The 12,886-nt window shown below is 43.4% G+C and overlaps 1 protein-coding gene across 1 annotated transcript; it reads right to left on the minus strand.

The window, feature by feature from the left end:
* Positions 1–2,200: 2,200 nt before the first annotated feature.
* LOC149115316 (uncharacterized) lies at positions 2,201–4,089 on the minus strand. Its single transcript, XM_089285663.1, has 2 exons — positions 2,976–4,089; positions 2,201–2,592 (listed from the first exon to the last, which is right to left on the minus strand). The coding sequence occupies exons 1-2, from the start codon at positions 4,087–4,089 to the stop codon at positions 2,201–2,203; spliced, it is 1,506 nt and encodes a 501-aa protein (XP_089141789.1).
* Positions 4,090–12,886: the final 8,797 nt, after the last annotated feature.

A 12,886-nucleotide genomic window follows, 5' to 3' on the forward strand; every position in this document is an offset into this window, starting at 1 on the left:
CTTGATAATTCATTTTCAACTATGTCTTGTGAGAATCTATATCATTAACTTCAGGGTCTGTACTCCGATAGAGCAACAACTGCTGTCATTATTAAGTTACTTTTCTGGTAACCATAAATTTAACTTTTATTTGTTAATGTGGGTTTTACGCATATGATTTGTCAATGTAAATGGAAAAATAGAAACTTCAGTGGAATAGATTTCAATTTTTTGGTTTTTTGGTTTTTTCGATTGGTTAGGAAAACGGAAAAATGGAAAATGGACAAAATATCGTTTTTAGCCATAAACAAGATTTTTCTAATTTTTAGATTTATCTTAAAATTAGAAAAATGGAAAAATGATGCGTTTTTACTGACCCATTTCTAATTTAACACTTTTCTTGGTCAGCTGAAAATGAATACAAACAGTTTAGTTTAGTAATATTTGCTTATTCCATATTTCACGAAAATTGAAAAATTGAATTGGCCGAACCGTGCACAGACCCTTCTGAAACCGAGCAGAACGAGGTGTCACGTTTCCCGAAATGTAGATTACGGTTTGTAAAAAACAATCGGTTAAAACAGCATGAAGTGGAGTAATTGGTACGACTACTGTAGGAAGCAGTAATGTATGCATCTTTAAGAATTACCGATTTAAAATTGGCAATGAAGTCTAGGAAACTTTGCATGCGCGGTTTTTCGCACGTGCACTCAGGCTTGTTCGTTTTCGCAGTCACACAACGCTCCCCTCAATTAATACGTGGCCCAGTCAGGTTCAAAAGAACAATAACGCAATTCACCGGGTAGATCGTTACACAGCAGATGGGTTTGTTAATTTAGTTATCCAAGATTTATCCAGAGACTAATCCGGTAGATAATGATAATTAAACTTTGTGATTGCTGAAGTGTAAGTAGCATAGTAACAGAGCGACATGGTCACGCAACCATAGCGTATGGTTTTCTGTATTTCATGAACAAGAAGTTACGTTTATTTCTAAGTACTTCTCCGTTTTAGGTTGTTCTTCAAACACTATACCTTGAAGATGATTTCACTAGGATTGCCAGATTTCCGAGTGACATCAGTGGTGGTTTTGATGCTACATTTTAGCAAGACAAACTTACCGTGCAGGTCATGGGTGAGAGCGTACCTGATCAGTTCACTGGGCCAGCTGGGGCGTTAGTAGTAATGCACGCTTATATTAGCGGTAACCAATCGGGAGCCGAGAAAGACAATAGGCTATTGTTTCGAGAACAATGGATTCTATTGTTCTCCAAATCCAAGATGGCAGCTTGAAAAATCAGACCAATCAGGAGCCGAATTAAGAATTCAAGATGGCGGCACCCAGGAAAGTCGGCCATGTTGGAAAACAGCCCACCAGCCTCGATGGAGGACCTGGGATCGGTCTCATGGATTTTCATGGTGACACAAATCACGCCAGGGTCACGCAAAAAATGTCATGCAACTTCAAACTCGATACTTACAGTGTCCTGTGGTCCTTAACAACAGAGGTCCGTCCGACAAGTGGCCATGATGACGACTGAGTGACTTGGGTCCGACTGCAGGTTAGAGAGGGTGGTGCAAAGCATCATGGGACGATGACCTCTTCGTGAACCAATTAGAATGAATTAAAGTACTTACAGTGGTTGGCTTCCCCAGTCCCCCTCTCTTAAGGAGAGCACTAAACCCCGAGCACGTTGATAAGTGGGGCACTCCCCGAGGGTTGGTTACCCCGGCTCGTGGAGGAAATCCCGGACCGATCAGCACTCCCAGGGTGGGTATCATTGAGGCGCAACCTCGACTCTTTGTCCCGACCCTTCCCTAATTGAACCTTGTCCTGCAGGCTAAGCGATCCGTCCAAAAACTATTTACACTATGCACAAAAAAACTATTTACAAGTTGCCAGGGGTGTTGTCGGACTTTGGAAAACAAAACTATTTACAATTCCAATAAGGTTTCAGCATTTTCCATGTCCACATCATTGAACCCAGATGGTGTGTATCCATAAGGATAGGACTTGAAGGTGTCCGGATCATCCACACGTTTGTCAAACACCAATCCATATCTTTTGGTGTGAGGACCAACTTTTAGCTGTTTGGTGGCCGGATGTCTGGTGAAGAAATTGGGATTGACGACATTGATGTTTCTGCGGTCGTCAAGAGGATCCTTCAATTCATCTAGAAGCTTCTGGTGCATTATGTTGTAGTTAAGTTGTTGCTGACCACTAACATTGAGGGTGAACCGTTTTACCGTTTACCTTTACCGTTTTTGGTCTTGTATCCATAATTCTTTGGTCTTGCTGAGGTGAAATCGATAATGTAATCCCCATCGTCAATTCGTTGGTCATTTCACCTAGAAAGTCTCCCAGAGGAATGTTGGGTTGGCCAGGCTTCCACAAGAAAATGACAGAGTCCGTGTTGAAGTATAAGACTTGTTGTTGCAGCTGCTCTAGATAGGAGTACAACTTTAAACAGGCCCAACAGGTAGTGAAGGCAGCAATGAAAATGTTGACACGTCCGTTGTCAGGCTGGTTTTCCTTCAGATTTGAGTAGACCACTTCCAAGGAATCTTGTGAACAAATGCGCACCGTTTGGATGTCTGTGAAGGTGTTTGACACTAGAGCAAAGAGATAAGGGGGTGTGGTGACTGCCTCAGTGGTTTTCTTGTGAAGATTTTTGCCAAATTTGCCCAAAAAGGAATTCAACATTAACTTTGCTGTACATGTACCTTTACGTCTTGGATTTTTTTCAATGAGGAGAGGATTTAAGGTGATGCCTTTTTTGTCGTGGTAGTCACGGACGTATTGCTGTTTTTGTTCCTCAGTCTACGCCCATCCAGGATACCCGGCTGATTCCTGTTTCATTTTTAATTGTGTTGACATAGTCAGCAAAGAGCCCTTCTTGACATTGTTCTTCTGGAAAATGCCAGACCTTGTGGATGTGTACTGATGTGGTACCCGACCTCTACTGCTTTGACGAGTTCAGGGGTGCACCACTTACCCCTAAGAAGACGTTCCTCTAGAGAGTGAGGACAAAGATGCAATTTTTCCAAGAGGCCCTTGGTCATCTCTTCCATGCAGGTTCTGCAAAGAGGTAATGACAGTTTACCACGATGTCGGAAGGGCAAGACAGGATGATGCAAATGATAGGGAGGAATCGCATCTACTTTTGCTTCACCAAAGTACGCATGGATGTCTTGGTTCTCTGGGTTGGTGATGATGATGGCATGACCAATGGGGTACTCTTGTGTCTTGTTAACCCACGGGTACAAGGAGGTCACGTCCACGTATTGGATTTGTTCACCCTGGTCCTCATTGGCCACATGATGGAGGCGAACGCCGTTGGTACATCCCCCAAAGAAGGCATCTCTTGAATTAAGAGATTCGACCATCTCGTACGATGCTAGGAACTGTTTGAGATCTTCATTGCTTTTGACTTCACGATCCCAATCACATTCCCACATGATTTTAAGGTTGTACCCGTGCTGGTGAAGAAGACGGTGTTTCTGTTGAGTGACTTCATACAATTCTTGGATGGTACGATCAGGATGGAATTTTGAATGTCGGTCATGATGATGGGGATGACAACGAGGACAACCGTGCCATAGACATCCATGAAATTCATAGACAATGTGGTTCTGTACATCGAGGCCATCTACCAGGAAGTGGAGCACTCTCTGTTCGCCACCATTGCTCGCATGTCGAATGCAGTCTGCTTGAGGCTCATTGTTGGGGGAAGAGGGACTGTCACGACAAAGAAGGTGTTCCTGCCATGCTAGCCACTTGTATGCTTTTACAGATTGGTTGGTACGAGCTCCTTGCCATCCTTGCATGGGTTCGGTGGCTATGCTGTTGGGAGTCAGGAGTTTCTTCCACCAGAACTGATTGCACGCAGACGCTATGGTCACACACTTCTCGATGGGGTCAAATTGAGCATGTTGCTGGAATTCTTCTCTGAACTTTTGACATCCGGCTTTTAGGAGTTTGACATCTGACTCACAGTAGGCTCTTATTTCTGTTTTAAGATTGAAGATGTAGTTGTTTCTGACCTTCTCTGCATACCACTGTTCAAATTCTGCCTTCTTCTTAGCTGACATGCTATCACGATTATACATCTCAGCAGGAGGTATGGGTCCTTCATAGTCTTGATTTTCACGAGTATTGAATTTGTGTGGAAAGAACCCTTTGATTAATTCTTGGATGCCAAAGGTAGAAGGGAAGTTAGCAAGAGGACAGGGAAGGAAGCAGAGTGAATCTTTGAAGGTCAATTGGTCTGATTTGAAGGACAGCACTTTGGTGGCGACGGTGATCTGATCCGTGACTTCCCGATACTTCGCCTAGCAATGTTGCATCGGGAACATCCCGTCATATCCTTTGAGGTTATGGAAGACAACAATCACACTCCGATCGTCCCCGTCTTGATCCACAGCCAAAGATTCCAACCATTCAAAGAAAGGCTCTGTACAGTCTGCAACACAGAAGGATTTGTTCTGGTCCTCTTCGTCGCTCTCTGTGCTAAGCAAGATGGGAGTTTGCACTCCCTCGTCGTCCACGGTCGCTTCATAATCACAACAGACTTGGAGGGGTGGATCTCTCTCTACCCACACTCTGGTATCTGCATCTTCAGGATTGGGTTCTTCAAAAAGGATGCGTTCCAACTTTGTTGTGTGGTACCCATTTCATTTTGGTATCATCCTCCTCTTCTGGAATGGTCTGGATGTAACATTGGTGAGAAGCGATGTGCACTTGTTGTTCACAAATGGGGCACTAACTCCAACCGCAGATATGATCACTGGATTTTCTATCTCCTCTGTGACTTCTTTTTCTCGGTTTTGCCTCATAGGTCTTGCAACACTCCAAGCAGAGTGTCACAGATAAAAGGAATATTTTTACCGCGACGATGAAGATGGTAAGAGTAACAGTCTTCACCGAAAAAGGATCGATGATACAGACGGCAAAGAGAAGAGGGTGAAGGGGATTTGCCCAGACCCAACGGTCGTTTAGCCTCTGTGAAATCCAGGCAGTCCTTTTGATGACACGATGGACACCATTTACCATCGCAGGGATGATTTTCATGATCATCGTGATCGTACCCCTGATTGCATTTATCACAGAAATATGATTTGTTGAGGAATCCCTTAAACGAGTTACACCCATCCTGATGGTCATGAGCACGTGTGGTGGAGTGACCGATAAGACTTTTATTTGATGTTCAGGGAGTGCTGCTTGGAACTTTTGTAGTTCGGAGATGGTAAGGTAGGTAAAACTTTATTTATGCAGGGTGGCCCATTCAGCACAGTGGCTGGTATCCAGAGGGGCCCTGCTAAATACAATTTCTAAAAATATAAAATGTCTAATAGTTTAAAATAGTTATAAAAATAGAGTTAAAAAAAAAACTAATGTCTAGTAGTTGAAATAGTTATATAAAAAGAGTTTAAAAAATTGAAACGAGTTACAAGCATGAACTGGTAGGGAAAAAAATAGATATCATAAATTAGGTGCTATAAATAAAATGGGCTTTGACAAGATTTTTAAAAGAGGAGAGTGATACAGCTTGTTGGATTTTACAAGGTAGTGAATTAAAAAGGGCTGTGCCAGAAAATCTAAAAGTACGTTTGCCAAGGCTAAGTTTGGGTTTGGGTAGATGGAGGTCAGCCTTCCTTCGAGTGTTGTAACCATGTACATTGTAGTTCCTAATGAAATAGTTACTTAAATACTGAGGAACTAAGTTATGCAAACATTTAAAAGCTAAAACACATTTGTGGATTTTATGGTTTGTTTCTAAGTCAGTCCACCCTAAAACATTAAAAGTATCTCTAGAAGAGTCACGCTTGAGAATGATACGGGCAGCACAGTTTTGCAACCGCTGCAGACTTTTGCTGGAGCCAACAGACAGTTCACCCCAAGCAGTGTCAGTATAACTTAAGATTGGCTCAATAAGGGTATTGTAGACACACTTCGCTGCTTTAAGAGTGAGGCAAGATCGTATGCGTGCTAGAAGTCCTAGACGCTTATTAACTTTTTTACAAGTAGTGTCTATATGCTCTTTCCAGTGAAGCTGTTCATCGAGCATAGTCCCAAGGTAAGTGAACTTCGTCACTCTCTCTATGTCCTTGCTTTGAATCTGCAGGACAAAGTCTGAGGTGGTTTGCAGCAGTTGTCTTGTTCCAAAGAGTAATCCTTTGGTTTTGCTCTGGTTTAGTATTAGCTTACTGTTCACCAACCACTGCTCAACACGGTTGAGGTCTTCTTGTAAATTTTCCCTGATGTTGCTAACCTCAGATCCAGAATAATAGATAACAGTGTCATCCGCATACATGCTAATCGACGAGTGCAGTAAACATTGAGGCAAATCGTTTATGTGTATCACAAATAATAGAGGCCCCAACAAGAAACCCTGAGGAACAGCGAAGTCGAGAGGAAGGCTGGATGATAACTCCTTTCCATATTGAACTCGCTGCGAGCGGGTGGTGAGCTAGTTTCTGAACCAGCCGAGACTGTGCCCTCTAACTCCATAGTGCTCTAGCTTGTGAAGGAGACATTTGTGGTCAGCAAGATCGAAAGCCTTTTTTAAGTCAATAAAGGCAGCGCCAGTCAGCTGTTGTTTGTCCATGTGTTCTAATATATGATCAACCAAGTGGACAACCGTGGTTTCAGTAGAATGCTTCTTACGGAAGCCGGATTGATATACCGATAGAACTTTGTTAACCTCAAAAAATGCTAACAGTTGAACTTGGACCGCACGTTCCATGACCTTGCAAACGAGGGGGAGAACTGAAATCGGACGATAGTTGTTCTCGTCATCCTTTTTTCCTGCCTTAAAAATGGGAGTTACGTTAGCCTCCTTCCACTGAGATGGGATTTCGCCAGACGAAATTGTGAGGTTTATGAGATAAGTGATTGGCTTGGCTATTACAGAGGATGCGTCTTTGAGGAGTTTTGCGGGGATTTTGTCAAGCCCGGTAGCTTTGGATGATTTTAGCTCTGACAGCTCATGGCGCACGAAACTGGCGTTAACTTCTTGCAGAGTAAAGTCATTGTTAACTCTGGGGGCTAAAATTCTTGGCAAGGTATGGTCTTTGAAGACGCTGCATAGATTCTTTGCAATCGATGAAAAGAACTTGTTAAAGTTCGTTGCCGACATTGTTTCTGATCCTCTGGACGCAGATTTCTTTTGTTTAGGTAAGATCTTGTTTAGTGTTCGCCACATTTCTTTAGAGCTTTGATCATTTGAGAGCTGGCTGGAGTAATAACAACATTTTTCTTTACGTATTTTTGTGTTCACAGCATTACACAATCTTTTGCAGTTGCTCCAGTGAAGCTCTTTGTTTGTTGACATCGCTTTTTTGTGTTGATGATCACGCTGGTGCATGAGGTCTTTTATTTCTGGCGTTAGCCATGGCACGGATCTTCCGCGGACACGGCGCATGACAACGGAGATGCCACATGGTCCCTCAGGGACTCCCGCTAAGTGATGGAGTTCATTGGCCAATCGCTCTTGGACAGGATAGCCTTGTTTGAGATTATGGTAATGATGATCTCGGGTATTACCATTTGCATCAATCAAGGCTTCCATGGTCACAATGGCCCAAGCACAAAACAGCTTGTCCTTGTTTTTGATGGGGACGCGGGACGTTTTGACAATCCCAGGAACAGCTGCGCTGCTTGGTTTGTAGCGTTTGCCATTTCCACTACCAGGTGCAGGGGTATGAATAAATGTTGTCTCCACCGTGAATGAGTTGTCAGGAATGAATTCCTGGTTGGAGTTTAACTTCTGCACCAGGGCTTGCAGATATATGTCTAAACGCTCTGACCCGTCCTTGAACTCCCCAATGGTAAATGTCATCAATTGAAAGGCATGGGTGAATGCATCTGATTGCATTGTGAAATGCACGGTCGAGTGAGGAGTGAGGTTGCTGTTGGCCTCGATCTGATGGCGGATGGTCCGTCGTAATGCCTCCATGACCTCTCGTCCCAAGTCGTCAGTGGGATTGGCTTTGCAGTGTTGCTGTATGTGAGCCTGATATCTGTTTATGCAGGACATTGCACCATATCCTTCGAGGTCCCACGGGGCGCATCTCAAAATCCAGCACGGCTCTGGTGGTGGTGGTGGTGGTGCCCCACCGACCATTACCCCTTCCGGAGGCAAGGAAGGTCCGTCCGAAGACGCGCCAGTCGATGGGGACTTTGACATCTCCATGTACAGGTCTAAAGCTGGATGGAAGATCCAATTGTTGTCATCATCAAAGAACGCATCGTCGTGTGACCTTTTAGTTCCTACAAGACCTGGCTTTTGCCCCAGGGAACGGCTTCAACGGGGTGTGATGACCAGGGGAAACGATCGCGGAGGGGATAGAGATTGGCTTCAGAGCAAAACATGCTGATGTGGCTGTGAAGTGAACATGACTGCCTCACGACTAGCTATGAAATGACTCAATGATACACATGCACTGCTCATCTTACTTAGAAGATGTCGTATCTGACCAATCATAACAAAATGTGACCAAAAAAGGAAACAAGTATATGCCAATAACCATTTAGTACTTTTACAAAGCGCGTGAGAAACGCGTTCATCTACATATGTAATATCAAACACGTGAAACTATAGCATGATGTAATATTCTGAATCAAAAACACTGGAGTAACACATTCAATAATAAAATAAGTAAACCCAATGTCTTAACCACTAGACCATCATTGAAATACTTCAAGTGGAAATGAATTGCTAATGGATATATAGTCCTTTCAAATTCCTCCAATGCATCGCACAGCTCTTGATCACTTATATCCACAATCGCCAAGACAAGAATGAGAAGACGTGTGTCCAACTTTGTCACAAGTAAAATGAATTCTCTCAAGACCGTTTGACTTATAAACGGGTATTCACAAAAAAGTACACAATGTCACGTAGTTAACAACCAAGAAGAAGATGGCGATAGGGGGTACGCAATATCACATGGTTAAGAATCAATGAGAAGACGGGGGATAAGGGGTACCATTTGCCATTAAATTGTTATAAACAAAACAGAGTCTGGTGCTTAATTTATACCGTTTATTGAATAACGTGAACTCCAAAGGGAGAAATTGATTATAACTTAACTTTTTCTTAGCCTGCATGATTCTCTTCACAATCTTTTCAGTCATGGTTTTGCTGCCAGGTAACTTATCAATGGCCTTGATCATCTTTGTATCCGCTTTCCACTTGTCTTGCAAATTCTTAGGGTGACTGTAATCGATATCATGTTGTTTAGTGATCTTGTCCAAACGATTGATGCCTGGATCGCCTTGTTTCAGTCTTTTGGCCAATTTGGTCCCAGGTCCCATGTACTGGTACCCAGGCCAGTGAAATTCCATTCCCGTCTTGCCCAGCCATTTCTGAATGTCGACACCACTCCCGTGTTGCTTAATAAGTCATCGGGTCTTGATGCGTGCACTATGTCGGGTCTTGCTAGTTTGAGTCATAATCGCGTTGTAGATTTCTTTTTAGTTTCTTGCCCTCAGCCCAGTCTTCCCAACCACTCGTAGGTTTTAAGCGTTCGGCCTCGTTTTTACGTTTTCCCTTACCTTTGTCTTTACCCAGGAGAATGTTAGCTTTTCTTAGGTACATTCCCAGTTCTGAGTCAGGCAATGGAATGGGTGCTTTAGACATAGACATAGACATAGACAGTGTAGCTTCTTCCTTGATCTTCAGTGTCTTCTTACCTCGAGAAGTGTTAATCAATTGTTTGGACATGGTTTCCAACAGACCCTTCACCAAGGCTCCTTCCTCGTCTTCCTCTTCGCTGACATCAGCACTATTGCTTGACTAAGCACCAATGTCTCATACGTTTGGTTAAACAACCTCTTTGACGAGCTAAAGGTTTAATTTTCTTGATAGCAATCGAATCTGGAATCGATTTATCGCAGAGTATCACATGACTTTCGGCAGCCAAACGTCCTGCTTTGTTTAACAAGGCATTGTTGGTGATTTCTGCTTTGTAATACTGAACCAATTGGTCAAACTCTTTCGTGGGTACCATAATGACTTCTTCTGTCATTTTCAAAATGTTGTTGGAGTAGTGTTTCGTAGCTGTCTTGCCAGTAACGGAGTTCAGTCTCTTTTTTCTCGTGTTTGAGTGTCAAACTGGCTGTTGTGTCTTTATCTCGACTACAATTCCTACACAGAGTAATAGTATCTCCAGGTGGTGTGGTGTCTGATAATATGACACCTTTCGCACAGGTCCTCGAACTTAAAAGCTAAATACTCTTGATTGAAGTTCTCGTACTTCCTTTTCCAGTACTGCACATTGTTTTTCAATTGTTCCACTCTTTCGTTGGCTTGTTGTAATAACTTTACCAATTTGCTCAAGGTTTCTTTGAGTTTGGGGACGAAGTCGTAACCTTGCAGAGGATAACCGAGGGCATTTTGGGTGTTTAACATCCACATGCTTGGAACACGTCGTTCAAACCTTGCCAGAATCCACTACCTTTTTGTTCTTGGAGATGTTCTCTTCACCTCTTGATCGAGTTTCTGCATTACCCCACCTTGCGTAGCGTTGTCTTATAGTAATGTAGTTTTGCCATGGTGATTGGGTGAACGGGAATTCTGTTTCGTAATAGATTGAGAACCATTTCGCTCACGGCATTGATTTGATCTGCATTAGCATGATCTAACATCTCCTGTCTCCTATTCCGATTGGCCTATTTGAGAATAGCCTCCAAGAAAGGGCATTGTCTGCGTAATTGAATCATACTTCCCATGGTGCAGGATGTCTGTTGTAAGTGCCTGTGACCTCCGCCTCACTGTTTACTTCTTTTCTTGGTCTTTCGTTTATTTTTCATTGTCGACGTTTACGCGAAGCAGCTTCCAAACCCTTTTTACACTGGAACCAGCTACACTAGAGATTCCTCCTAGAGCCGCCGCCTTGCCTGCTGCTACTAAGGCTGGAATGAGAGCTGCCAATGGTAACAATCCCCCTTTTTGTGCCTTTCTTCGTCTCGTTGGTTTTCTACGAACCGTTCGTTTGCTCATCATGACACATACTACCACTCACACGTGAGTGCTCCCACTTTTATCAACGTGGTCATAGCGAAATCGTTGTTTGTATTCTTGCACGTGCTTGTCAGATACAGAGGGTGTGAAATCAGTGATTGTGTCATCCAAGGTTTGCATCTTGATCAAGAATCTGTCAAACTCCTCAATGGGAAGTCCTCGCACATAGGTTCTCAATCCGATCAAAGCTTTGTCATAAGTGGTGTACGCAAAGCGACACATGTCGATTTTGAATGAAAATTTTTTGAAGTCGTTCCACCCCTTAATCACAGTTCCAGCGGCTGTTAAACAGGCAATCAGGAGACCGTTTTCCAAGACGCATCCTACGACGATGCCAGTTGCCATGATGATCAATGCCAAAGCATTCAAACAACTGTGGCAACACTTACAGTGGTAAAACATCTGGCGATGACACCACCACAGACGGTGGTAAAAGGCAAACAACCCATCCAATCGGTTCAGCAAATGTTTGTTTACCAACTGGGCGCTTTTCTTGGATCATTCATTAGAGATACGGTAGTGATTGAATCTTGGGAAGAACTCATCACGATGTCTTGACGAATTTGTGACATCGCATACATCCTTCGTCCTTTAAAAGGTGGTGGAGAATCCTTTGATCCTCCAAACTGCCAGGATGTAATCCAAGACCATGTATCCAAATGGAAGATCTGTCAAACGTTGAAACGTGTCTTGTAAAACTTGCCATTGGGTGGGAAATGCCTGTAACAGTAAATTCTTCATCCCTAATTGATCTTGTGGATTCTTGAAGGCAACGATGTAGCGGGCGTTTCTGGGAATAGTCTTAGCGTATTTTCCTGGTGGAAACATGTCTTAGCACGAGTACAACACTGTGACGCTCTGATGGTGAGAATGTTTGGTGAGCAGATCCAACACCCGTTTATCGTTTCCTCCTTCAGCCATTAGATCATCCAACACGAGTAATCTGCCTCTAGGAAACCACGTTTTCAACTAATCTGTGTCAGCAACGCCTTCGTAAAACTTGATCCCCTGTTCTTTCATGGGTTGAAACCCATCTTGCCACACCCCATAGCAATAATGTATTTGGGAGGGTGGGGTATGAGACAAATTGAGGTTGTTCAGTGAACGTTTGGTGGTGAACACTGTCTTGCCACACCCTGAAGGACCCACCACCAACAGACTGGAAGGGGTGTGAAATTGAAAAGCCTTGCGTTGTTCTGTGAGTCCAAATGACCAAAGGCACATGGGCATGCAGCTTTTGTTACCACATGGAAAAATTGACCCTGCGGGGAATCAAGTGACATTCAAGGATACTAACCATTGTACTACAAGATCATCACACAGAACATGTTTTCATCGTATTTTAATGTCAAACCAACAATCATTACGCTAAGTGTCTCACACCGCAATGTCTTGGTGATGTTTCACTTTATGCACTTTATCCCATTCTAACTCTTTCTCAATCAACTTCCTTAACATCTGGCCTACTTTGTGATCATTGTCAACATAATCATATTTCGAGAAACGCCTCAAGAATTCATCCATGCTTTGACCTCTCGCACTGTCTTTTAAATAGAACAAGGTGTAATCACCACAACTTTTACTGTAAATCGATTGCAGAGACTCTCCGTTGTAAATCACATATTTCCATTGACTTTTTAACCAGTCTTGCAGGGGCTCTGTTGTCTCGTAAGACTCCAAAGGTAGGGCGTAGCTGTCCATCACCTAGCACACATTCCCACTATGGGTCCAAAGCACCAGCCAGTGTCGGCCCAGTCTATCGTGTGGATCCGTGTTCACAATGTACCCACAAGGTTCTTTCTTGATCGGTCGACATGGCAATCGATCACAAGCCACTGTCCCATAAAAATAGGGTTTCAGGATGGCATCTGCTGTCACCA

This window comes from Orbicella faveolata, unplaced genomic scaffold (genome assembly GCF_042242905.1).
Source record: "Orbicella faveolata isolate gen_17 unplaced genomic scaffold, um_ofav_v1 contig_13, whole genome shotgun sequence".
In the NCBI taxonomy this organism is placed as follows: domain Eukaryota; kingdom Metazoa; phylum Cnidaria; class Anthozoa; order Scleractinia; family Merulinidae; genus Orbicella; species Orbicella faveolata.